Source organism: Panthera tigris, chromosome B1 (genome assembly GCF_018350195.1).
Source record: "Panthera tigris isolate Pti1 chromosome B1, P.tigris_Pti1_mat1.1, whole genome shotgun sequence".
Taxonomy (NCBI): domain Eukaryota; kingdom Metazoa; phylum Chordata; class Mammalia; order Carnivora; family Felidae; genus Panthera; species Panthera tigris.
Genome location: NC_056663.1, coordinates 86,016,935 through 86,044,710, shown reverse-complemented (window position 1 = coordinate 86,044,710; position 27,776 = coordinate 86,016,935). Strand labels below are relative to the sequence as shown.

At 43.1% G+C, this 27,776-nt stretch overlaps 1 protein-coding gene across 1 annotated transcript; it reads left to right on the top strand.

Moving 5' to 3' along the window:
* MGST2 (microsomal glutathione S-transferase 2) lies at positions 1 to 27,053 on the top strand. The gene is given in 6 exon segments (XM_007091787.3): positions 1 to 166; positions 5,641 to 5,688; positions 5,691 to 5,739; positions 21,692 to 21,762; positions 25,358 to 25,439; positions 25,931 to 27,053. Coding segments are annotated over 6 exon segments (438 nt in total). The 5' UTR covers positions 1 to 108; the 3' UTR covers positions 26,061 to 27,053.
* The last annotated feature ends 723 nt before the right edge of the window (positions 27,054 to 27,776 follow it).

Here is a 27,776-nt window from a genome sequence, read left to right as displayed (position 1 = left end):
CTTTGTTTACCTTATAAGGAAGGTCAACATTACCAAGTCGAAAGTGCCTGTTATCTTCCCCTCAGTTTCAACAAATAGTTCCCTGAACCAGAACAGTCGGTGTTAAAGATGGCTGGGCATTCAATCTTGCTGGCCGCTGTCTCAGTCTTGTCCGCCTGTCAACAAAGTAAGTCTCGGGCAGTGTGTGTGCGTGTGTGGCAGAGGGAGGGAGGTCCAGTTTTTGAGTTTCATACTTACTTGCTGGTGCCCATGAGTGTGTGAGTGCCCGCTCCACTCTGGGTCATCAGCGCCTCCTTCCCTGGGAACAGATTTGGAACATTCCAAGGATTAGTTCTCCCAAAGGGGACGTGGTAGGCTTTCTGAGCCCAGCGATTCTGCATTGTTTGTGGTTCCCACCCCCAGCCCAGTTCAAATGAGGGTAGAAGCGCACTAGCTATGAACGTGGAATGTGCCAGAGGAAACATTGTACCTGCTTGTAAACCGTGGCTGCCATTTCTGAAACACTGATCTTTTAATTAGTGTTTTCTTAAATAAACTGCCTATGGCAGGTATGAGAACCAGGTCTAAAAAAATCTGCAGAAACATGAGCTTCAGGTTAAGTGACGAATCTAACTTTTAAAGCACCGTCCCACTAGGATTATTTGGTATCTCGACTGCCTGGTTATGTAAAGGGCATTTGCTCCACGGGGGTCACATTTGCTTGGTTCTTATCATCTTATCCATGATCACCAACTTAACATGCTAAATGGGGAAAAGAGTCTGGGCACGGGTGAGCAAGACTCGGAACCAACCATGCATACTTCTTTATTTTTCCAAGTGTGCTCCTACCAGGAAGGGGGCAGAGCTGAGGACTGCTCAGGGTGCATGGGATAAAGTCCAGGCCCGCATGCACACTTCATGTCTTGCCTAACCGGTCTGTTTTATGAGTTTATGAAACTGTTCTACTATAGGATACACATTTTGTGGTTGGATTCACAGTGTTTTCCGGAGTAGTGGAGTAGAGCAGGATTTTTATCGCCAACTAAAGCAACACTTAGGTCTCAAGTGCCCCTGTGCTGACCCCATGGTTCACATACCACTACACGTGAGCACTGCCGACCCCATGTGTGCCCTCATTCTGGTGCTGTGGGGAGCCCGGGAACAGGTCCACAGATGCCCCAGACAGAGCCTCTGTCAGCCTCACAGAGAGGTTTCTGTTTGCTGGTGGGTGCAGGGCTCCGCGAGAACTGTGGCCAGAGGTTAGTTGGGGGTGGGGAGAGGAGAGGAGACTGGGACAGTGGTGGCTGGTGGTGTTAGAAAGCAGAATTGAACTGGGTAAAATGTCAAGATCTTATTGGTTTATGGGGTGCCTGGGTGGCTCTGTCGGTTAAGCCTTCGAGTTCGGCTCAGGTCATGATCTTGAGGTCCGTGAGTTTGAGCCTCACGTCAGGTGGGGTGCTGACAGCTCAGAGCCTGGAGCCTGCTTGGGATTCTGTGTCTCCTTCTTTCTCTGCCCCTCCCTCCCTCACATTCTGTCTCTCTGTCTCTCTCTCTCTCTCTCAAAAATCAATGAAGATTAAAAAAAATTTTGAAGATCTTATTGGCTTTATTCAATGAGTCCTGAATCAGGCAGCATCCCATCTAGCAGGTAGAAAGGCGCTCTGGAGAGTTGTGCAATGTGAAAGACTTTTACAGGCAGAAGGGGGCAGAACAGGAAGTTGCTAGTTTGTGATTATTTGTGGCAAAGGTCGTCTTCTTTTAGGGAATGGCAGGAGTCGGTCAGGCAGATTGCCTCTGTGGTGCTAACCACGTAATTCCAGATTGGCTGGTTTAAGATTCCACTTTTGGGAGAGGTTGAAACCATAATTAAGTGAGGTGTTATGTCTAGGATTGGTGATGTTAGCATACATGACTCCCTTTTGGGCCTGTTGTCTCTTTTTTTAACAGTGATAGACAGGGAACATTTACTGGTTGGGTGGGGGAGAGAGAAAGAGAGAAGGAAAGAAGGAAAGAAAGAAAGAAAGAAAGAAAGAAAGAAAGAAAGAAAAGACATAACTGGTTGGCATTAAGAACCAGAATTTGCTGCTTCTACAGAAGTCTGGTGTTTATGGAGAGGGGGCCCCATATACCATGGTAGAAGCAGGTTGAGTTTTGAAGACAGACAATCCCACATCTGTCCAGTTCAGACACTTAACAAGCTGGGTGCACCTGGCCAGGATATTCTGTCCTTCAGTGTCCTCATGAAAGAAGGCTAAGCAGGGGTGCCTGGGTGGTTCAGTTAGTTGACTGTCTGACTTTGGCTCAGGTCATGGTCTCGTGGTTTGTGGGTTCAGGCCCCATGTTGGGCTTTGCACTGACAGCACAGAGTCTGCTTGGGATTCTGTGTCTCCCTCTCTCTCTGCCCCTCCCTTGCTAGTGCTTCCTCTCTCTAAACACACACACACACACACACACACACACACACACACACAAACATTAAAAAAAGGAGGGTCAAACAGGACACTGGGTGAGAAGTGCCCACCAGTATCCTTGGCCTGGGGTTGGCACTCAGCATGACTAGTCCCCATCATCGCTGCTTCCCCACAGAAGGAAGCTGCTGCTGGACTGAGAGGCAGCCACACGATGGGAAAGAAGGCTGGCTGTGGCTGGGGAAGGGTAGGTGGCATGGTGGGACAGGAAGGGTTCTCGATTCACTCTCCCTGGCACGCATGTGCCCCTCTGGAGAAAGTGAAGGAGACAGGAAAGACAGGCTAACCAAAGGGAGAGTATTCTCAAGTAGTTTTTTTTTTTAAACGTTTATTTATTTTTGAGAGAGAGAGAGAGGGAGAAAGAGCATGAGCAGGGGAGGGGCAGAGAGAGAGAGACACACAGAATCTGAAGCAGGCTCTGAGCTGCCTGCACAGAGCCCGACATGGGGCGTGAATTCATGAACCACGCGATTGTGACCTGAGCCAAAGTCAGATGCTTGACTGGCTGAGCCACCTAGGCACCCCTCAGGTAGTTTTAAAGTGATGTTAGGAGGGGAAAGAAAATTGACGCACTTCAGAAAAGGTAAAAGAGCCTTTCTGTCCTCATCCCGTTATCCCCGCGGTAGTCATAGTCTCTCTAAGGCCCCTGACCTGAAAGAACAGAGAGGGGCTTCTCCTCCTTGGGACTGTGCTGGCCCAACTGAATCCTTCTGCCTGCAGCTGCGGGTGGGCTGGTTGGGGAGCATCCAAACAGCTCTGCCCCTGACTGAAGCTCTTTCCTCACATTTGCTGCCTTTACAGACAGGTGCAACCAGGTGCTATGAATAGCCGTGAGGGAGACAGCCCTTCCTAAGCTTTCGCGTAGTCACAGCTTCATCTCGAAGCTCTGGGTTCTTGCACCATCGCCAATGTGTAAATCAAGGAGTGCACATCTTTCATGGTTCCCTTCTTACAGATGGAAGCAAGAAGCCTTACCGAGTGTTTTCTCCAAGGCTGTGGAACAACTTAGAAACAGTGGGAGCAGCGGGGTGCAGATCGGCAAGGGCCTGCAGATTTTCTCGGCTGCAGTCAGATCTCCTTTCTGGCTCCAGGCGGACCCTTGAGTTATTGGCCCCTCTGGATTTATGCTGCCTTGAGAGGATTTAGCCCGGGGTTGGAAACAGTGCCCAGTTCCACATTTTCGGTCTCTTCACTGTGCTCTCTCGGGCTTCAGGGATGCCACTGCAATTTGAATGAGAGACTCTAGTCCTAAGTATTTACACCCTTTTAAACATTCAGCTACAGCTTTTAGATCCTGAGCAACAGTTTATTCATAGCAGAGAGGAATTCAGGGGGAGGGAAGAGTCCCGCTCTGTGAGGCCTTACTAACCCAGGCTCGCTATTTACTGACTTGTCAGAGGGGAGATCATATTGTTTCTCTGGAGGAAATGCATCACACCTGATACTGTCACACAAGCTAAAAACTTGGTGTGGAAAAGGAAACTGGTATTGAAACATTAGCAAGTAGGAAAGGGACATGGAGGTATTAAGATAAGTGAGACCAGAAGAGCGTTGGAGGGACCTGGAAAGGAACTGTGGCTGGAAGACATCATCCGAAGGGAACTAATAGGCCCCAGCGCTAATCATGGTGTAAAAGGAGGGCGAGAAGGACAGGAGGTGAGAATAACCGACCAAGGAGGAAGTGTGGGTCCAAAAGTGAATGAGGTTTACGGGATTGACCGTCAGATGTAAGTGACTCCAGCACAGGGTTGGATGATCTAATGCAACAGCTGTGGCCAATGAAGGACAATAAAGTCATGATCATTTTATAGTAGTGAAACTGAGTCACACAGGAAGCCATCATCCTCCAAAGTTTTCTTGTGACCCTCCCTCCTGCCTCTCATCATGTCCAGGCAGCCACTGATCCGTTTTAGGTCACTGCGGATTCATTTGCATTTTTGAGAATTTTATGTAAATGAAACTGTACAGTAATATTCTCTTCTGATCTTGCTGCTTTCATCCAACATAATTAGTGTGAAGTTCATCCATGTTGTTTCATGTATCAATAGTTAATTCTTTTTTTTTTTTTAAGTTTATTCATTCATTTTGAGAGACAGAGACAGAGTAGGTGAGTGGGGGAAGGGCAGAGAGAGGGAAAGAGAATCCCAAGCAGGCTCTGCACTGTCAGCCCAGAGACCTACGTGGGTCTCAAACTCATGAGCCGTGAGATCATGACCTGAGCTGAAACCAAGAGTCAGACGCTTAACCGACTGAGCCACCCAGGCGCCCCAACAGTTTATTCCTTTTTACTGTCTTACAGTATTTCTCTTATATAGATATGGCACATATACCACAATTTGTTTATCCATTAGTTTGTTGATCAACATTTGTGTTAGGGTTCTCCAGAGAAGCAGAAACAATACAGCAGATGCACACACACAAACACACACACATACACACACACACACACTCACACAGAGGCATTTATTTTTAAAAATTGATTCATGCCACTGCGGGGGCTGGAGGCTCTGAAATTTGCAGGGTGGGCTGGAAGGCTGGAAATTCCAGCAAGAGTTGTTGCGGTATTGAGTCTCAAGGCAGTGTGGAGGCAGAATTCTTTTTTCTTTGGGTAATGTCCATCTGTTCTCTTCAGGCCTTCAACTGATTGGATTAGGCCCACCACATCAAGGAGTGGCTTTACTCAGTGTCTGCTGATGTAAATGTTCATCATATTCAAAAAATATCTTCGCAGAACCATCTAGATTGGTGCTTGACCAAACAGCTGGGCACCACGGCCTAGGTTACTTGACACAAAATTAACCATCACAGAGTTGTTCCTAATTTTTGGCTATTATGAATAAAGATGCTATGAATATTTGTGTACAAGTCTTTGTATGGACATATAATTTAATTTTTCTCGGCGAAATCACTAGGAGTGGAGTGACTGGCTATACAATCTATGTATGTCTAAGTAAAAAATCCCTTCCAAATGGTTTCCCAAAGTGATTATACCATTTTACACTCCTGCCAGAGTCTTTGAGAATTCTAGTTGTTCTTATAGCCTCACCTGTCTTTTTTAATTGATATGGTCTGTCTTTTGAATTTTAAACATCTTAATATGTATGCAGTGGTATCTAATTACGGTTTGAATTTGTGTTTTTCTAATGAATAGTGATGTGCCACATTTTAATTGTTAATTCCTCTATACTTGCAGGTTATTTTGCTTTGCATGTAGGAAAGGCAAGATTAAAATACAAAGTTACACCCCAGCAGTCTCTGGGTCACCAGAGTTTGAGAGAATATTTCGTGCACAGTAAGTAATGCTTCCTCCACCCTTCAGTGGTCACATATAGACAATTCTGATCTGCACAGGGGAAAGATGTGCAGAGAAGATATCTCATTGTAACAAACCAGTCTTCACAGCCATGCCCCTTCTCATGATGCTCAAAGCTTGAAGTATTTAGTACATGAAGCCTTTATCCACCTATGTTATGAATTCAGAGGATGCATTTACAGAAAAGGCAGGGATCTTAAGAATGACTGGTATACACCTTTAAGCATAGCAGTTTGGTTAAAGAGCCCCTCCAGTACCCTTAGAATTCAATAGCCTCAAGCTGGATTAGCTATGACATCCATCTTCTATCTTAATTTTTCCTTTCTCCTTGAAACAGAGGTGGGTCATTATCATCCTCTGCCCATGAACCATTTCCTGAAATCCAAAGCATGTAAGAATGAGAAAGCTTCCCATTTCATACAGACTTGTAGTGATTTTGATCATCTTGTCTTTTCAGATCTCTACAGAATGTTCCGCAGCAGCCACACCATGAGTTTGGTTGCTGCAGATGCTAGGGCTCCCTTTTTATTTCAATCCCCCAGATAAGTGCTTTTAGAAACATTGCACACGTCACCATTTATATATCATTCTATTCTTTTGTTAACACTGTGGGATTTTTCATCTCTGTCATGAGTGACGTGGGCCTATAATTTTCCTTTCTTATATGATGTTTGTCCCATTTTGATATCAAGATTACACTAGTCTCATGCAATGAGTTAGAGAATTATTCTCTCAGAGAATTTTAATAAGATTGGAAGAGTGTGTTCCTTCCAAGTTCTTAGAATTTGCCTATAAATGATCTGAACCTGGTGTTTTCCTTGTGGAAAAATGTTAAACTATGGAATTTTATTTCTTTAATGATAAGTGGGTTATTCAGCTTTTTATACATCTTGAATCACTCTGGGCAAGTCATGATCCTTGAGCTGACAGCATTGTTCTCTTGTCCATCTCTTTGCTTCAACAAGGGTTGCACAGACTACTCTCTAGGCTTGAGCATTGGGATGAATACCACTGTTGGTAGAAGAGATAGTTTTTTTTTTTTTTAATTTTTTTAACGTTTATTTATTTTTGAGACAGAGAGAGACAGAGCATGAACAGGGGAGGGGCAGAGAGAGAGGGAGACACAGAATCCGAAACAGGCTCCAGGCTCTAAGCTGTCAGCACAGAGCCCGACGCGGGGCTCGAACCCCGTGAGATCGAACCGTGAGATCATGACCTGAGCTGAAGTCGGATGCCCAACCGGCCAAGCCACCCAGGCGCCCCAGAAGAGATAGTTTTAAGAGATGCATAGACATAGATTTTTTTCAACAAAATTTTATTGTGGTAAGAACATGTAACATGAGCTATATACCTTCTTAAAAAGTTTAAATGTATAAAACATTGCTGTTACTAGAGATACAGTGTTTTACAGCACATCTCCAGAGCTTGATCTCTTACTTCACTAAAACTTTATGCCCAAGATATGATTTTCAGTAACAGTGAACAACATGATGAGAAAGTCATGTCCATTTCAATTGTCTTTGAATCTTTATGATTATGTCAAGTGGAAAGTATTGGTTTGGTCCCAGTATGTCCTAATTCTAATATCTATTTGTATCAGAGTAATGCATGTATGTGGCCTGAAAATCAAGTGAGATTACGTGCCCGAAAGCAACAGATAACTCTCCTTACTGCCAATCTAGCCTTAGAGACAACCATTGGCACCCTTGTGACTGGCATTTTTGGCATTTACTTCCATATTTCTAAGCACTATGCTTTCACTGTTATTTATTGATTCACAATTTTTAGACATTATCAATCAGCTTCCTTTTATGGGAGAAAGAATTTCGTTTCTCCACTTCCTCTTTTCTTTACGTCTACCCTCCAGTACATCACTTTGTTGAGTTAAACCAATAGCCAATGTTTATATTATTCTAATTATAAGTAACGTTCAAAGCTGAGTCCAATAATATACTATGATTTCATCTCCTTGTGAATTTTTTGTTTTACCTGGGATTAGTGACTGCTTCATTGTTTATTTGTTTGCTTAGTTTCATCCTCAAATCTTTAACAGAACTGAAAGTCTCCTCTTAATACATTCAAATACATTAATCTAGTAATGCCATTTTTTCTTTTTTTTTTGGATTATCTCTGTTAGAGTCCTTTTTTTTTTTTTTTTTTTTTTTTTTTTTTTTTTTTTTGAGTCCTCAATCTTTCTGCTCCCATCTGGAGGTTGCTCTTTAAATGTGCTACCTGCTGTCATTGTGGGGCTTTTTGTCATCATCCTCAGGAATTTCCCTTATATTTTCTTGATTTGGATCGCCTGTTTCCTGGATCTTCTATTTTCCTATTTATTGGCTTTCTCTCATTTTGGTGGAACATACCTTGCAGTTTTCTGAGAGAGGGTGAATAGTTGGTCAAATTTTGAGACTTTCCACTTCTAAATATGACTTTATTCTGCCTCACAGTTGATAGATGGCTTGGTTAGGCATATATTTCTATGTTAAAAATCCTTACTGTCAGAATTTTGAAAATATTCCTCTTTTATTTTCTAATTTCCACTGATATTGTTGTGATGTTCTGTGCTATACTGATTCTTGATTTTTTGTTTGGAAACTGTGCAAGCTTTAGGATCTTCCTAAATCCCAGTGTCCTAAGATGGTATGGTTCTGTGCTTGCTTGGAGGCATTTGTCTTCACTATGCTAAACCTTAGATGAGACTTTTTCATGTCTTGAAAACTCATATGTCTTTCTGTTCTGGAATTTTCTAAAAATATTTTTACCCTGAATTTCCTCTTCTTCATTTTCTCTGTTCTTTTATTCTTAAAATCTGTATTAGTTGCATGTTGATCCTCGGACTGGTCATCTAGTTTTCTTTTATCTTCGGTTTTTCATCTTCTTGGGTTTTTGTTCTTTCTGGGAAATTTCTTGAACTTCTGTTTACTGATCTTTTGTGTATTTTATGTATGTATGTATGTATGTATGTATGTATGTATTTAAATCCAAGTTAGTTAACATACAGTGTAATAATAATTTCAGGAATAGAATTTAGTGATTCATCACTTACATATAACACCCAGTGCTCATCCCAACAAGTGTCCTCCTAAATGCCCCTCACCACTTAAGCCCTTCCCTGCCCAACACCCTGCCAGCAGCCCTCAGTTTGTTCTCTGTATTTAAGAGTCTCTTATGGTTTGGTTCTCTCTGTTTTTGTATTATTTTTGCTTCCCTTCCCTTATGTTCATCTGTTTTGTATCTTAAATTCCTATGGTATTTGTGTTTCTCTGACTGACTTATTTTGCTTAGCATAATACACTCTAGTACCATCCACATTGTTGCAAATGGCCAGATTTCATTCTTTTTGATTGCCAAGTAATACTCCATTGTATATATATACCACATCTTCTTTATCTATTCATCAATCGATGGACATTTGGGCCCTTTCCATACTTTGGCTATTGTCAATAGTGCTGCTATAAACATTGGGTGCATGTGCCCCTTTGAAACACCACACCTGTATCCCTTGGATAAATGCCTCGTAGTGCAATTGCTGGGTCATAGGGTAGTTCTATTTTTAATTTTTTGAGGAAGCTCCATACTGTTTTCCAGAGTGGCTGCACCAGCTCACATTCCCACTAGCAGTGCAAAAGGGTTCCCCTTTCTCCGCATCCTCGCCAACATCTGTTGTTGCCTGAGTTGTTAATGTTAGCCATTCTGACAGGTATGAGGTGGTATCTCATTGCGGTTTTAATCTGTATTTCCCTGATGATGAGTGATGTTGAGCATTTGTTCATGTGTCTGTTAACCATCTGAATGTCTTCTTTGGAGAAGTGTCTATTCATGTCTTTGCCCATTTCTTCACTGGATTTTTGTCTTTTGGGTGTTGAGTTTGATAAGTTCTTTATAGGTTTTGGATAGTAACCTTTATCTGATATGTCATTTACAAATATCTTCTCTCATTCCATTGGTTGTCTTTTAGTTTTCCTGATTGTTTCCTGTGCAGAGGTTGTTTTTTTTTTTTTATCTTGATGAGGTCCCAATAGTTCATTTTTGCTTTTGTTTCCTTTGCCTCTGGAGACACGTCAAGTAAGAAGCTGCTATGGCCAAGGTCTAAGAGGTTGTTGCCTGTTTTCTCCTCTAGTATTTTGATGGCTTCTTTTCATCCATTTTGAGTTTATTTTTGTGTATGGTGTAAGAAAGTGGTCTGGGTTCATTCTTCTGCAGGTCACTGTTCAGTTTCCCCAACACCATTTGCTGAAGAGACTGTCATTTTTCCACTGGATATTCTTCCCTGCTTTGTCAAAGATTAGTTGGCCATATGTTTGTGGGCAGATTTCTGGGTTCTCTGTTCTGTTCTATTGATCTATGTGTCTGTTTTTGTGCCAGTACCATACTGTCTTGATGATGACAGCTTTGTAATACAGCTTGAAGTCTGGGATTGTGATGCCTCCAACTTTGGTTTACTTTTTCAGGATTTCTTTGGCTATTTGGGGTCTTTTCTGGTTCCATATAAATTTTAGGATTATTTGTTCTAGCTCTGTGAAGAATGCTGGTGTTATTTTGATAGGGATTGCATTGAATATGTAGATTGCTTTGGGTAGTGTTGACATTTTAATAATACTTGTTCTTTCAATCCACGAGCATGGAATGCGTTCCTATTTTGTGTGTGTGTGTCTTCTTCAATTTCTTTCATAAGCTTTCTCTGCTTTTCAGTATATAGATTTTTCACCTCTTTGGTTATGTTTATTCCTAGGTATTTTGTAGTTTTTGGTGCAATTGAAAATGAGATCAATTCCTTGATTTCTCTTTCTGCTGCTTCATTATTGGTGTATAGAAAGGCAACTGATTTCTGTATATTGGTTATATATCCTGCGACTTTGCTGAAATCATATATCCGTTCTAGCAGTTTTTGGTGGAGTCTTGGGTTTTCCACATAGAGTATCATGTCATCTGGGAAGAGTGGAAGTTTGACTTCCTCCTTGCCAACTTGGATGCCTTTTATTTCTTTGTGTTGTCTGATTGGTTACTGATCTTTTAAAAAAGTTTTAGATATCAATTTCAATTTATAATAATTAATTTTTATTCTTTCATTTTTCTTTTTTTTTTAATTTAAAAAGAAAAAAAATTTTTAACGTTTATTTATTTTTGAGACAGAGAGAGACAGAGCACGAACGGGGGAGGGTCAGAGAGAGAGGGAGACACAGAATCAGAAGCAGGTTCCAGGCTCCGATCTGTCAGCACAGAGCCCGACACGGGGCACGAACCCACGAACCGCGAGATCATGACCTGAGCCGAAGTCGGACGCCCAACCGACTGAGCCACCCAGGCGCCCCTCTTTCATTGTTCTTTAGTTGTTGCTGCTGCTATTAAATCATCCCTTTTTTGTTTTATGGAGGCAATTTATTTTCTTATATCAGAGGACTTTAATAATAATATATATTTTTTAATGTTTATTTATTTTTGAGAGAGCAGAGACAGAATGCAAATGGGTTAGGGGCAGAGAGAGAGGGAGACACAGAATCCGAAGCAGGCCCCAGGCTCTGAGCTGTCAGCACAGAGCCCGACACGGGGCTCGAACTCATGAGCACCTCAATAATAATGTATTTTTTAATTCCATGTATCGTTTCTGCTTTTTCTTTTAGAAAAAAATTTTTTGGGACACCTGGGTGGCTCAGTCGGTGAAGCATCCGACTTTGGCTCAGATCATGATCTAACGGTTTGTGGGTTCAGGCTCCGCTTCAGGCTCTGCGCTGACAGCTCAGAGTCTGGAGCCTGCTTCGGAATCTGTGTCTCCCTCTCTCTCTCTCTCTGCCCCTCCCCCACTCACAGTCTGTCCCTCCCTCTCAAAAATGAATAAATGTTAAAAAAAAGTTAAAAAAAATATTTTAATGTTTATTTATTTTTGAGAGGGAGAGAGAGAGAGAGACAGAGCATGAGTGGGGAAGGGGCAGAGAGAGAGAGGGAGACATAGAATCTGAAGTAGGCTCCAGGGTCTGAGCTGTCGCACAGAGCCCGACATGGGGCTCAAACCCACGAACTGCAAGATCATGACCTGAGTCGAAGTCAGATGCTCAACCGACTGAGCCACCCAGGTGCCCCTATCATTTCTGTTTTTTCTAAGTTCCTTCTTATTTGTCTATTTTGTCCCTTGCATTTCAATTTTATTTATTATTTGCCCCTTTAATATTTATTGAGCACCTCTATATATCTGGCATTGTGTGATATATCCAGTAGCTTGGGATTTATCAATGAAAAAATTAGATAAAGATCCTTGTCTGTTGAAGTTTATCTCATAGCCAGAAAAGACAGAAAATAAACCATAAGCAGATAATATTATAAGAAAATAATATATTATGCAAGAGGTGGTAAGTGTTAAGAAAGAAAAGAAAAAGGAAAACACACAGGGGTGGGTTGCTGAGGGGTGAGTCGGGGGTAGGTTGCTGCTTAGGGTGGTCGGTGTAGACCCCACCAAGGTAGCACTTGAGCTTACGCAGCAGGTAAGGGGGTTAGCCACATGAACACGCAGAGAAAACATTCTTGAGGCAAGAGAAATGACCAGTGCGAAGACGGTAAGTGGAAATGTCCCTGGTGGGTTAGTAAGGAAGTTAGTGTGGTTGAGAGAAGGAGCTGACAGAAAGTGGTAGGAGGGAAAGTCAGACAGGTAGTAGATGGACCACGTAGGGCCCTAAAGGCCATTGTAAGGCCTTTGGCTTTTCTCGGAGTGAAATGGAGAGTCATTATAAAGTTTTGAGCAGAGGAGTAACATGATTTTATATTTTATTTTATTTTTAAAGTTTTTATTTATTTATTTTGAGAGAGAGAGAGAGAGAGAGAGAGAGAGAGAGAATGAGCAGAGGAGGGGCAGAGAGAGGGGGACAGAGGATCCAAAGCAGGCTCTATGCTGCATCCGAGAGCCCGATGCAGGGCTCGAGCTCATGAACCACGAGATCATGACCTGAGTCGAAGTCAGGCACTTAATTGACTAAGCCACCCAGGCACCCATGATCTTATACTTTAAAAGGATCACTTGGTCTGCTTTGCTGAGAACGGTCTATATGAAGGCATTGGGAGAAGCAGAAAATTCAGTTAGGAAGCTAACTTGAACCAGGGATGTAGCAGTAGAGATGGTGAGAAATGGTCAGATTCTGGATACGTTTTGAGGGTACAGCCAAGAGAATTTCCTGACATAATAAATATGGCATGTGAGAAGCATCAAGAATGACCTTGGATTTTTGTTCTGAGCATCCTGGGAGAGATGAGAGAGACAACAGAGAGACAAGGCAGTGGGAGGAGCAGTTTTGGGGGGAAGACCGGGAGGCTCCTTTTGACATGTTGTGTCTGAGATGTGACTTATGCTACAGCTAAGGAGAGACTATAAGCATTGTCATCGGCTAAGCTACTCAGATCGTTTGTTCTTGCATCATAAACTGCCTCGTACATTGTTTACACATCTAAGTGGAGAGAAGCAGGGACGTGGGTATAAAAATCTGCATTTCAGCATAGAGATTGGAACCGGAAGTATAAATTCAAGAGTTATTGGCCATTGGCACACAAAGATGATTTACAACCATGAGATTGGAAGAAAGGTTTTTTTTTTTTTTTAATTTTTTTAGAAGAAATCTTAAGGGAGTGGGTGTAGACAAAGGAGAAGGGAGAGAAGAGGAGCAAGGACTGAACCAGCCTTAGAGGTCAAGAAGACAAGGGTCCAGCAAAGAGATCTGAGCAAAGGAGACCTTAGAAGCTTTACTCAAATATCAAGTGATCCTCGGTTGGCTATCTGTGCAAATTTAGTAAAGAGCATCAGAAAATGATGGGACTCTGTGTGCATGGGTGGGGCTCAGTAGAGTGGGCAGCTCACTAAAGGGTGATTGATGGGCAGCAGCTTCCTTTTGTAGAGTCTCCAAAGTCAGTATCTGTAGGTTATCTTTCTGGGACCATTTGGTTTCTCTAGGGAAAACCCGTAAGCCCCCTATGGGGGCAGGCAAGGATGGGATGAGGGAGGAGGATGGGTAAATAGGTCTCACTTCTAGAAACCTGAAAGTGTGGTGGGTGAACGAAGGAAGGTTCTTCCACTATGTAGTATGTAGGTTCACGTGGGTTCCAGTACAAGATTTTATCCTCACTCCCCCCCCTCCCATTGTTCCTAGACCCCACGAGATTCTCTGGTTCTGGTTCTCTAGACGATAGACCTCCCATCTCCTGTGATGGGGTAGTAGGGGTGGGGATCAGAGGTGGAGGGGAGCTAAGGCACTCCTTATTATAGTCTGTCCACCAGTTCTTCTGTTTTAGGTTGGACTCACGGGTACCTGGTGCCCCCAGTTCCTGAGTGTCCTGGGTTCTGGGATAAGCGGTGTATTAGTCTTCCTTGGACCTTCCTTGTGCAGGTGCTTAGGCTTCATCTGTCTGTGCTCTGTCAGCTCAGCTGCCGTTCCCTTGAGTGCCATCCTTATTCAGAAATTGACTAACGTCTCTCTTCCACTGTTGTGTCTACTCCCATTCTCCTTGTTCTTGACTTTGTATCTATTTTTTTTTTTCCTTTCCTGGCATTTTAGTGAGGTTTCAGGAGGGAGAAGAAATACACATGGGTTCAATCTGTCACATTTAGCAGGGAGTATGTATTCTCAACACCTCCGGACCATCCATTCTCCTGTTGGACAGAGGGAGGGTCTCATGCTCAGAGCCTTCAGCAATCAACAGCATCTAATGAGAACTTGCCAAATTTTGTTCTCATGGGATTTATTTTTATACTTATTCTTTATTTCGAAAGTGATATTCTTTTTCTACTCATAAAATTGCATTCTCCCTAATTTAAGGGAAAAAATAGTTGATTTATAGAAAGATAGTAAGTGGTATACGGAGATGTTAAAATGTTGACAGTGATATATGAATGCTTGAAGTTAGGGAGACACTGTTCTATTTATAAAAATCATCACAGGAGGAAATTCCACATCTTCCCACTTTGTCTTCTGTCATCTGAGAACATTCTGTTGGGGAGTGTTGGGCTTCCAGCACTCTAAATCCTCGGGCCGCTTCTGGTTCTGTTTGTTCTTACACTTTCCACAAATTTGATTTCTTTCAAGTTATTGCTTTCTCCCTTCTCTTCTATCGCTGGACACCATTTCCAAATATTTCTCTTAAATGTCTGTTTATGAAAAAGTATACAGACCGAATTTCCTTGTTAGAAGTGTTTTGTTTGTTCTGTTTGATTAATCATGGCAGAATGAAGAGGGGTTAAAAAATAATAGCCAATAATTGGTGCAGAGGGAGTGAGTTTGGAGTCATAAAATACCTTCAAGAGTACAGTAGTAATTGTCCTAGGTTTCTCTGAAGAGTGAGTGGGGATGGGCCTACTCACTTCCGTGAATTTCTTCTTAGATATTCCATAGTACCAGCCCAAGTTCTTGCCTTAGGTTCTAAGGTTTAGGTAAATCAGGTCAAATCAGATTAAATTCATTGCTAGTAAAGCCATTTTGATTTCATCTGAGGTAGTTAGGGCAGGATCCCCTGGGATAACCAGGTCATTCCAAAGCCTATTTGGCTATAGGGTAGGCTTCCTTGAGCTCTGCAAATCCCTAAGAGAAAATGTACTTTCTTTTCTGGCTCTTCTAGACCAAAGCATTGAGTCCTTCAGCCTCCTTTGAACATCTTATGACCTTGGCTATACCAGAAATGCTGTCTTTTCCTCTACTCTTTTTTCCTGCTGCTTTTCCCTAAGTATGGCCAAGAAGCCTGGTGTTAGGGCTAATCCTGTCCCTAAGTGGAACCTGACGTCTTATAACAATCACTTCCAGGTCCCTCTCACCACCCCAGAAGTACCTATTTCCTGTCTCAACATCACCTCAGGTTGGATATTCATTTGCCAAGCAGAGATGATGATTCTGGAGCCCAGTTTACCCATGTTACCAGTCCCAGATAACTTTAGAGTTAGAGTCCCCCATCCACTCCCACTTTCCTTCCTACCGTGAGGGCCTTAGAGACGACTTTTTCTAGAGTTTTGCAGTCTTTTGCCAGAATACACTTTTAAACTTGTGAACAAAGCAACTATAGTTTCAACAAGGGCCAGTCCTTCTTGTTATTGCTAAGCTTAGAAAATTCTATCTGGTCTAATTTGAGTACCTTGATCCCTTTAGATTGAAGGCTTTTATAAATCTCAAAAGTAGATCCAAGTAATACCTTGATCTTGTGGCAATTTAAGTACATTCCCTCTGATTCTATTCTCACCAGAAGAGACGAATAGCTGCTAATGACCCCACTCTTTTTCATACAGTTGGGGATCATTATCTTCATTATCTTTCATCTTCTATATTTTGAGGCTAGGTAGTAATAATTCTTCAGCTTCTTCCCCCAAATTATGAAAAAATTTTGGTTGTTCTCTTTAGACTAAAATTTTTCATGTTATTTCTAAACCGGAAGCCTAGAAGTACATGCAGTGTCCCAACAATGGTTTCATTAGTGCTGGGTAAGATAGAAGGATTTCCTCTCACTTAGTTCTTTTAATGCATCCTTATTTGCTTAATATTGAACTACTCATTTCCTGTTCCAGAATTAGCCTGCCACAAGTAAACCCAATCATCCTGAATCTGAGTACTCTTCAGAAACATTTCCCTCTTCTTACTCTACTATAGCTGTAAATTTTGTTGCTGTTGTTATTGTTGCTTTTCCGCTTACTTTTTATAGTCATTTCAAATTCAAATCCTGAAAATTTGAAATTAAAACTAGTGGCTCTAACTTATGTCTAAAAACTTTGGAGAAAGGAAAATTCACACAAAAAAATTTTCAGGTATTCTGTAACACTGGGATTATAGTAATGTGAGTCACCTACTTTTGTAATAGGTTAGTACAACAACAAATAAGTCAAATAAAAAACAGTAAACACATCTCCATTTTTCTTACAAGTGTACCCATCTTAGATATTAGCTGAATGCATAAGATGTATTTATCCACTGAATTAGAAAGGGCTAGGGATCCCCAAGGCCAGAGAATGACTCTAAATGATGAGTTCTTCATCCTTCTCCACAAACTGCCTGTATTCGTCAGTTTGGGCTGCTGTAACAAAATAACACAGACTGGGTGGCTTAAACAACACACATTTGTTTTCTCACACTTCTGGAGGCTGGGCGATCATGACCTTGATCTAAGATCAAGGTTCCTGCTGCTTGGATTTCTGCTGAGAGCTCTCTTCTCTGGGCTCACAGATGGCTGCCTTCTTGCTGTGTCCTCACTTGTCCTTTCCTTGGTGTGTGCATGCAAGCACAGAGAAGGGGCTGGGCAGAGTGAGTCTGGTGGGTGTCAAGAGCTCTCTGGTGTCTCTTCTTATAAGGACACCAATCCCATTAGATCAGGGTCCCCCACTTCTGACCTCATTCTAGCCTTAATTACTTCCTTACTCCACATACAGCCACGCTGGAGATTAGACCTTCATCATATGAATTTTGAGGGAAACAAACATTCATGCCACCACCAAATAACTCTGCACACAAGCTGGGTGAGCCTCCGGAAGCGGGGGGATGAGGAGCGGCAGGAATTTGGATGAGCTGCAAGCCTCACTCCCTCATCGGTTCATCCCTTTGCTTATCAGCGGCACCACTGAAGTGGTGGTTAGAGTCTTGCCCTCCTGCTATTAGTGGCAAATGTCCTCTAGTGTTCCCGCACAAGGGTTGCTTGACAAGGAGCAATTTAGATAGTTACGAATCTATATAGAAAGATTAACTTCAGCACCTTTCATCCCCGAGCCTTTTCTGAGCATATTAACCTGTTGCTCTGACCCTCGGCCAGTGTAATAATTGAAAAGACTTTGCAGGGTCAAAAGGCAGCAGACCGGGGCTGGGTCATCTGTTAATAGTGCGAGCTGCTCGTGGCGGTGTGCAGCCCGCTGCTTCAGAATGAGTCACCCAAACAGAAGGAGAAAGAAAAATGAGCAAACAAAAACTTGAAAGAGAAGAAGCTCCTACGAAGTCTCCTTTAAGTTGCCTCGTCTGTTTTTGTTTTTTGAAAGATGTCGTACCATTAGAAACGTACTATAGCTAATTAGGTTTTTCCCTTCAGCGCATGGTTCAGATTTTCTATGAACAAGATTGCTATACGCTGTGTCCTGTTGTGCGTTTAAATCTAATAGCAGAGATATTCACAAGTGTTTTAGGTCAGAGGTCTCCCAGATGACATGTACATGCTGAGGGCGAACTAAGTCATCTGCTGTGAGCACGAGGAAATTTTGGAGCTTCTATTTATATTTGCTCTTAAAGTCTCATTCTTGAATTTCTGTTTTGTGTGGGTTTTATAGTGTATGTGATATATTTTTCCAGCTGATTGTGTTTGCCGTGCTAAATGGATCAACCCCATAATCCCAGTGGTTTAACACAAGGGAAGTTTATGTTCTGTCCACGAAGTGTCCTATGTGGGTGCTCCTGGTTGAGTGGCCTTCCCCATGGTCATTGAGAGGCCTACGCTCTGTCCATCTAAGGGGTCTGTCCCCATCCGTGTCCTGAGAGTTCTCTCCACTCAACCAGGTGTGGGGGAAGGGATCTGGGCGCACCAGCTTCTTAATCATTTGGCTCAGAAGTGACACATTTCGCCTTCTCTTTCCATTGGCAAGAGATAGCCCCACCCAAATCCAGGAAGGCCGGGCAGCTACCGTATGGCACCAACTTCACATCATCTTTGTTGTAAAGCAGGCCATTTCTGTTTTTTGTGGGGTTATGCAACTATGAGCACTATACAATCAAAAACATTTGTAGACTAGCATTTTAGGAACTGCTAGATTTGGCTGTCGGGCCAATGTTTGATTCTTCTTTCCAAAATGAGCTGAATTTAGCGGCACACTTACTAAGACAGGGTCCAACGGCACTTAGTTTGGTACCGCCCTCGCGTCCAAGTGGGACCCCGCGGTGGCCACATGTCCTGAGCTCCGGGATCCCTTGGAGCTGGGGATGATCCATGAGGGGTTCCAGCAGCTTGAACTATTCAATCTCCATAGGCTCCTTCAGGTCATTCTTCATGGTGACTAGATCTTTTCAGTTGGCCTGGGGCTTTCTTGGTTTTAGCACTCAAAGTTCTGTGTCCCAGGGAACCCTTAGTTCTAGGCAGACCACTACAGTTTATCTGGGACTATCTTGGTTATAAAGTTCAAAGTCCCACGTTCTCAAAATCTGCTCAATCTAGGGCAAACTAGGATGATTTGTCCCCCTACTGTCTTTCTAGCTGCCTCTTTCTGTTATTGCCCCTGGGTAGAATTCGAGGCACATGGTGACACCTGTCTATAACAATAATAATAATTCTCCCTAATAATTTTATGGGAAATTTAGATGTCAAAAGAGCACAGGACTACTGAGCAAAGAGGGGTCTAACCAGGGAATGAGTAGATAGACTCGTTTCCCTCAGTGTGGACATGCAGGAAAGGGGACAGTCTATCAGTGGTCACAATCAGCTTATACCCTCTCTTCCCACATAAATGGAAATGGACACAGCTGCTGCCAGCTCTTTTCTGTCCCATTTGGAGATTTTCCCTGAGGATCTCCTATAGAAAGAGGACAGAATACATCTTCATGTCCAGAAGAGACCAGAAATTATTCTCATTTTGGTCTTCTTGTCAATGTAACTGTGAGTAGCCACTGATAGGATTATCAAGAACAGATTTTCAGAGTTTGGTCCCCTTGAGTTAAACAATGTTTGTGGACAACTCACTGTGAACAGCTATCTTGGGACATATCCAGGCGTGAACCATTTAACTGAGGTGGCAGAAAGACACGGTCACATGCTGGAGGAGGGTGGAAGAGGTCATAATGAGCAGGTAGAATGGGATGCAAGGTATTTCAAGGCCAAGTAATACCTGGTCTTCTCAGCAGGCAGCTGCAGAGAAGACCATCCGCAAATAGCAGGGCCCCAGGGCTACCCATCAGAGAATTATTTTCAATCTGTTAGATGCTATTAAGAAATGAACAAAGCCTCATTTCAGAGGGACTAGGGCTTAAGGCAGGCCATCAAATGAGGGGCCAGGGGAAAAGTAGAATGAGCACAACTAAGACCTGAGGTCAGGGCAAGACCAACAGTGACGAGCTGCTTATAGGGGACAAAGGGACTCTTTTTTGGGTGCTGAGCTGCCCAGGCTCTGCCCTCAGGGAGCATAAATGCAGTTAACATTTACACCTGTGCCTGAATCTCAATGGCTTCTAATCACCCCTGCTCACCTAGGACCTCAGCACCCCTCCCCCTATCTTCTGGGATACTCCCTTCTCCCATCTTCTGGGTTACTTCCGGGAGCCCCAAGGGGATGTGCACAGGGACGCAGCCCCTGCTGGTAGGCACTTTAAGGGAGGGATTGTGCCTCTGTCCTGCTAGAGTCTTACCCTGAATCCTGTGGATGCAAGCCCCATTAGCTTTCAGAGCTAAGTGTTTTGGGGACCCAGCCCTCAAGTGGAAGTCTTAAAAAGTTGGAGTGCTCTAGGTCCTCCGGGAGAAGCTAGGAGTTGAGGACTCCCACCTGGTGATATAGTGCTGTGCTGGGGATGGGGTTTATGGTGAGAGCGTGTCTCCATCTTTCCTACCTATTTCAGTGTGGGTATTTTCTCCTTGCCTGCACTGAAGGAGTCACAGCTGGTTTCGGGATTTCTTTCAGAGGGAATTGCTCTGTGTGTGGCTGTGCGATCAGCGTATCCGTGGGAGGAGGGAAGTTCAGGAGCTACCTATGTCGCCATCTTGGTAGCAAAAGCAAAGCAAAACAATTTGTTTTTTTTAATTTGGGGAAAAAAAAAAAAGAGCCACTCATGGTGACCTCGGATAGAAGATGCAGATCTTCAAGAACTGGTATCAACTATTTCTAGGTCAATTGCCTCATAACCTTAAATACTCAAGCTTTAAGGAACACTGTGGTATCATTTCTAATTCTGTCTAATTATGCTGCTTCCATCAGGATCAACTCAAGACCTCATTACGAATTATATTAAAGCTCTTTCTGGTTGTGATATTGTCAGCAAGGAGCACAGTCAACCTAACTAAGATCACTTGGGGGCGTAGCACGGGAAGCATGAATATAATTCATCTCCTTTCCTTTTGCTAGGTGCAGATGAATTATAGTTCCCAGAGAACTATTCCTTTTCGCTTAAAATAGTATCAAAATTTCCATCCACCTCTTCTATGAATAGAGGCAATTTGAATTGACGTTAGGACGGAACTTGGAATCTGGCGATGACATAGTCCGTTTGATTCTCTGCAAGGCATCAGTCAGCTTGTGCTCTCAGGTCTTAGTTTGTTCCTCTGTAAAATGGGAGTGAAAAATACTTATAGACTTCAGGAAATTTTACAGGAATTATTTAAAACCATTTTTTGGGGCGCCTGGGTGGCTCAGTCGGTTGAGCGTCCGACTTCAGCTCAGGTCACGATCTCACGGTTCATGAGTTCGAGCCCCGCGTCGGGCTCTGGGCTGATGGCTCAGAGCCTGGAGCCTGCTTCCGATTCTGTGTCTCCCTCTCTCTCTGCCCCTCCCCCATTCATGCTCTGTCTCTCTCTGTCTCAAAATAAATAAACATTAAAAAAAATAAAAAAAAAAACATTTTTTAACTGCTGAGTAACTCAATCGAAAGGCAATGAATGTGTAGGAATTTTGGGAAGAAATTTCATTCACATAAGTTGCGTTATTTTCTGGGTTCTGTAGATAGGATACAGAATGAATTTTAGCCTTAGAATCAGGACCATCTCAAGGTCTGTCTTTTGGAAAAGAGGTATAATTCATTCCTACTACTGGTGGTTTACCTGTAGGAGAGTGATTCTTGGCCCTGGTCTAAGATTTAAACAATCTTTGAGTCTTACCTTGGAAGATTCATTTTACATGAAAAGACATGTATGTAATTCTTACATATTTTTATAAGAAGAGATTAGACATTTACCTTCAGATGAAAGCTTAATGCTTTGGTGTTTAGTTTTCTCATAATATAACCCATGTCTTTATTTTTTCCTGCAGACAAAACTGTGTGGAGTTTTACCCCATATTTCTGATTACATTGTGGATGGCTGGATGGTATTTCAATCAAGGTAATTTTAGAATACAGTCAACTCTGATCTAATGATGACTGTGGTTCTTAGAACCATTAAAGAACAGACATGTAACCATACATCTTCTGATCCTAGAAATTGTTTTAAACAAAATAAGCCATGTCTATGTGCATCAGAGAGCACTTGTTCTAAAAATAAGTTAATTTTGGGGGTGCCTGGGTGCCTCAGTCAGTTAAGCATCCGACTTCAGCTCCGATCATGATATCGCAGTTCGTGGGTTTGAGCCCCGCGTCGGGCTCTGTGCTGACAGGTCAGAGCCTGGAGCCTGCTTCAGATTCTGTGTCTCCCTCTCTCTCTCTGCCCCTCTCCCGCTCACACTATGTTTCTCTTTCTCTCTCAAAAATAAACATTAAAAAAAATTAAAAAAATAAAGATAAATTAATTTTGGCTTCATTTCAATTTAATTCAGTAATTAAAAAAAAAACCAACTTGAAACAAACTGCTGGGCACTCCCAAATGAAAATGACATGAGTTTGTCTTCAAATCTGATTCCTTAATTCTAGTTTATCTGCAACAATTCACCCTAATCATTATAGCTATTATTTATTGAGCACTTACTATGTGCCAGAAACTATTTTAAATAAAAAAAAAAATGTATTTTTATTTTATTTTATTTTTTGAGAGAGAGAGTGGGGAGGGGCAGAGGGAGAGGTAGAGAGAGAAAATCTTAGCAGGCTCCATGCCCAGTGTGGAGCCTGATGCGGGGCTTGATCTAACGACCCTGAGATCAGGACATGAGCCGAAATCAAGAGTCAGATGCTTAACCAACTGAGCTATTCAGGCGCCCCCGTTTTAAATTTTTATACGTATCCTACTTTATAGACGAGGAAACCGAATCACAGATAATTTGTCCAACTTAACATTTATCAATGTAGGAGAAAACTGGATTTCAAGTACAGGCAGGGTCTATAGGTATTCCGATAACCCATGTACCTTTTCTTAAGTTCACAAGGATGTCGTGCTCCTGTATGTAGCAACTTTACAGACATCTACTTTCTGTTTGGCTGCAGATATCCCTGGAGAGCTGAAGGCTTAACCCAAACTCTGCCTGTGTCTTTAATGGGGTCAAGTATCATCAGCTACCCTAGTTGGAGAAACCCAATCTCTTTTGCTTTCTCGTTGCTTCATTTGGATCTGACAGTTGATTGCTAAGATTTCCCATAAACCCAAATCCAGTTGCTTTCAAAGGCAACCCCATCACTGTCTTCTTGTACTTTTTACTGTCAACTGAGGAACTTCAGATAAAATGTCCTCTAGAGGAAGACTTCTTAACTTTATCCCAACTCACATTTTTTCCCCTAAGGGCATGAATGAAGGGGTTGTTCCTTGTCAGGTAAGACTGCATTAACAACTAATAGGAAAAGTGCCTTTGATAATGGGACTCAGTCTCTGCTATTTGACCCTTTGGATTTCACTGTAATGGGCTGAATGAGGCCTCCTGTCAGACAAGGGTTTTCCGTCGTAATTTTCTTTTCCTTCTCTCTCATGAAAAGTTAAGTTGCCTATTAATTGCCCTGAATAGTCCTCATTGGCTTTGTGCGAGTTAAGTCATTAGATGGGGAGGTTAACTGTAGCCCACTCAGGATCTCTCCACTTCCTCCCTCGCATGCCGGGTGGCCCTACCCCCTCTCTTCTCAGCTCTTTGCTCAGCCCTCTCCTTCTCACCCGCAGGCCCCACGCACATGTCCTCCCTTCAGGGAGGCCTTCCCTGACCCCTTTCTAAAGGTGGCTCTGCTGTCCTCCCCTCCACCTCCCCGCCACGGTCCCATCCATCCCACTTCATTTCCTTCTCGATGCTTTCAAGTCTGTGATGTTCTTCTCATTTTTCTCATGGTTGTCTGTCTTTGCTGGTAAACTCTATAAAGGTAGGAAGCTTGTATCCATTTCACTGCTCACCCTGATCCTTAGAATAATACCTGGTATAGAGTAGAAACTAAAGAAAATGTTTGTGACCTAATAAAATAAGGAATTTCATTTTATCCAGGATATCAGAGCCTCACAGATAGACTCCAAGTGTGCAAGAGGGCCCTGGCTATTTGCTTCCGTTGGGTGCTGAGGAAGAGAGAGAGGGTCCCTGAATGTATGGAAGATATTGGCGTTTTCTGTTAGACCAGATGGCAGGTCATGCCGCACTTTACGTTTCTTTTAGGTAAAATTTGTATACTGTATGGTGAAATGCACAAATCATACATGTACCATTCAATGAGTTTTAACAAGTGTATACCCATCAAGATGCAGGACATGACCACCCAGAAAGTTTTCTTATGCCCCTCCTCGTCAGGTGCTCTCAGAGGCAGACGCTGTTCTGGTCTTTTTCATCATAGTTTCGTTTTGCCAATTCTAGAACTTTACATAGCTGGAATCATACAGCGTGACCTCTTGTGCAGTGCTTCATTCACTCAGCAAAATGTTGAGACTCACCATGTTGTTGCAAGTATCTGTGTCTTTTCATTGCTGAGTGGTATTCTGTGGTATGATTATCTCCATTTGGTTATCCATTCTACTGGTGGTAGGTTTCTGGGCTCTTTCCAAATCTAGGCTCTTATGAATAAAGCTGCAATGAACCTTCTGTACAAGTCTTTTTATGGAAAAGTGCTTTCATTTCTTTTGGGTAAATACATAGGGATGGAATTGCTGGGTGAAAAGTATATTTAGCTTCATAAGTAACTACCAGACCTTTTCCCAAAGTGGCTGTACTCCCACCAAGGGTGTATGAGGATTCCAGCATCACCGACGTTTTGTGTTGGTGTGTTTAAATTTTAGCCATCCTAGTGGGTATGTGGTGGTGTCCTCTAATAGGGTTTTTTTTTTGTTTTGTTTTTAATTTTTTTAATATTTATTTATTTTTGAGAAAGATAGAGCATGAGCAGGGGAGGGGCCGAGAGAGAGGGAGACACAGAATCCGAAGCAGGAGCCAGGCTCCGAGCTGTCAGCACAGAGCCTGACTCGGGGCTCGAACTCCCGAACCATGAAATCATGATCTGAGCCAAAGTCAGACGCTTAACTGACTAAGCCACCCAGGTGCCCCTCTAATTGTGGTTTTTTTTTTTTTTTTTTTTTTTTTTTTAAATTTTTTTTTCAGCGTTTTTAATTTATTTTTGGGACAGAGAGAGACAGAGCATGAACGGGGGAGGGGCAGAGAGAGAGGGAGACACAGAACCGGAAACAGGCTCCAGGCTCCGAGCCATCAGCCCAGAGCCTGACGCGGGGCTCGAACTCACGGACCGCGAGATCGTGACCTGGCTGAAGTCGGACGCTTAACCGACTGCGCCACCCAGGCGCCCCTCTAATTGTGGTTTTAAGATGCAGCTTGCTGATACTGAATGATGTTGAATACTGAAACAACTCTCATGTGCTTATTGGTACATTTGTTTATCTTCCTGTATGAATTGTCCATTCAAATATTTTGCCCATTAAAAAAAATTAATTTGTTTTCCTTTCATGATTGAATTGTCAGCGATCTGTATATATTTTGGACACGTACGAAGTTTGTAAGTTTTTTTCCCTCAGTTTTCATATTGCACTTTGAGACCCTGCCATCATATCCTGTATCTTCTCTATTTTTTCTCTATAGTTTTTGCTACCTGTCTGGGTCTGGTGTACATATATGCCCGTCACCAGTATTTCTGGGGATATTCAGAAGCAGCTAAAAAAAGGTAAGGAGAACATTAAGGATTGGATGTTTAGGCAAAAGTGGCAGGATGGAGTCTGAATTAGCTTCCCGCTCCTGGGAATAGTAGTAGCCCTGAGGGTTGTGTTTGCAAAAGTCATCTGCGTTGCCCGAGGCCATTCTGTCCAGGCCCCGCCCTACTGGGTGCGAGGCAGGAACATCAAGTACAAACTGTGCCCTGAACGGGCACTTCTGGCCGCCACACTTTAAATCCTTGCAAAAATTGTGTGCTATCTCCAAAAAGTGGCAAAGGAAATAATTCGTCCCGGTCTTGATAATCCTTTGAATGTTCAAAGGAGCCAATTAATCTCTGTGCCTAGGCATCCCCCTTGAATTCATGTGATGAATCAAAATTTTCAAACGGCAAAGACATGGAAGTCCTGGGCGGTGTCCATGTGGAGCTGCCTGCTTCAGGAAGACGCCTCCCTTCATCCCTGCAGCTGCTGATCACCTTTCTGCCTCACGTCCACCCTGCAGGATCACTGGGTTCCGGCTGAGTCTGGCGATTCTGGCCTTGCTGACAGTCCTGGGCACCCTGGGGATTGCAAACAGCTTTCTGGATGAATACATGGACCTCAATGTCGCCAAGAAACTGAGACGCTTCTAACGTCCCCCCCTCCCTTTGCCCAAATGCTAGCAGAAGCTGTTTCCACCTTGAAGGTTATATGGAGTCAATCAATTTTTAAAAACAAAAGTCTTTCTTTTGTTTTTCTTGAAATGGCTTTGTAAGACCATACCTGTTAAGAGAATACATTCCTGTTTAAGAAGTGAAGTCTGCTCGGACGGGATGTATCCATATCCTCAGTGCAAGTGCGCAGAGCCCTGGTTTTGTATGTCTGCTAAAGTCATGACTGCTTGTGTGGGCAGGAAGCAGCCTGACCATGTGCTGGGCTTTCTGTGCGGCCACCACCATCACCTGCCTCTGAGATTACTTCTCTTTTGATGGAAAGTTCCAGACAGATGCTGATAAGGCAGCAAGCCCACTTCATCCGTGTAGGAAAGCAACAGATGGCCACACGTGGGGGAAGTCAGGCAAACACAAAGAGTAGCCAGAGAAGAGAGTCATCAACGAATAGCACAAAACAAATCTGGTTGTGAAATTTACTTTATAAAGAAAAAAGGAAAAAGGAGGGGGAAAGGCCTATCATTTTTAAGAAACCTTTCAGAGACTAGTGCTCGGTGAATGTCCTTGCCCGGGGCAGGGGAAGGAGGGCCATGGTCACAGCTGGAGGGAGGGCTGGGTTCCGCTGTACTTCCTGTGTCATGTGGGGTGTAGGGTCGGGGCAGCCGTTGGGACCCTGATGTGCAGTCTTTGTGTGGCACAGTACAAATGACCTTTCTTTACTTTCCTCATCTATAAAATGGGAATGCGTTCACCCCCAGACTTCAGGGACTTTAACAAAAGGGAGTTATGAGCACATATGACACATTTTAACAGGAAAACGGCTCTCTGTCAATTTCTCTAAAGAAATTTGGACACCCTTGAGTCTGTTGTGAGCATCTTCAAGGAGCTGTTTATTGGGACTTTCCTTTTTTGTGGGTACAAAGGAAGTTAAAAAAAATTTTTTTTTAAACATTTATTCATTTTTGAGAGAGACAGAGCGTGAGTAGGGGAGGGGCAGAGAGAGAGAGGGAGACACAGAATCTGAAGCAGGGTCCAGGCTCTGAGCTGTCAGCACAGAGCCCGAGGACTGTGAGATCATGATCTGAGCTGAAGTTGGACGCTTAGCCCTTAACTGACTGAGCCACCCAGGCACCCCAAAGGAAGTTTTAAAGACTATGAATAGGGGCGTCTGGGTGGCTCAGTCGGTTAAGCGTCCGACTTCAGCTCAGGTCACGATCTCGCGGTCCGTGAGTTCGAGCCCCGCGTCAGGCTCTGGGCTGATGGCTCAAAGCCTGGAGCCTGCTTCTGATTCTGTGTCTCCCTCTCTCTCTGCCCCTTCCCCGTTCATGCTCTGTCTCTCTCTGTCTCAAAAATAAACGTTAAAAAAAAAAAAAGACTATGAATAATAGGAAAATAAATAAAGGTAAACACTAGTGTTTCCAGAATAGTGGGAAAGACATTACAACTCTTTGCATCCCAAGTAGCACTACTACATATTCCCAATACGCTGAGAACGTATTGCTCTGGGAACGGCGATATCTGGATACTAGTCTGGGTCCCCCACTCATTGGCTGTTTGACGTTGACTAAGGCACCTCATCCATGGGGTTAGTGGAGCCAAGAGGTGGAGACCAGAGCCAGCCGGCACTAATCCGGTTCTCCCGCCTGCTGCTCAGGCTACCGCCGCGCTTTGTAGCACTCTGCCTGTCTTCCTTGGGAA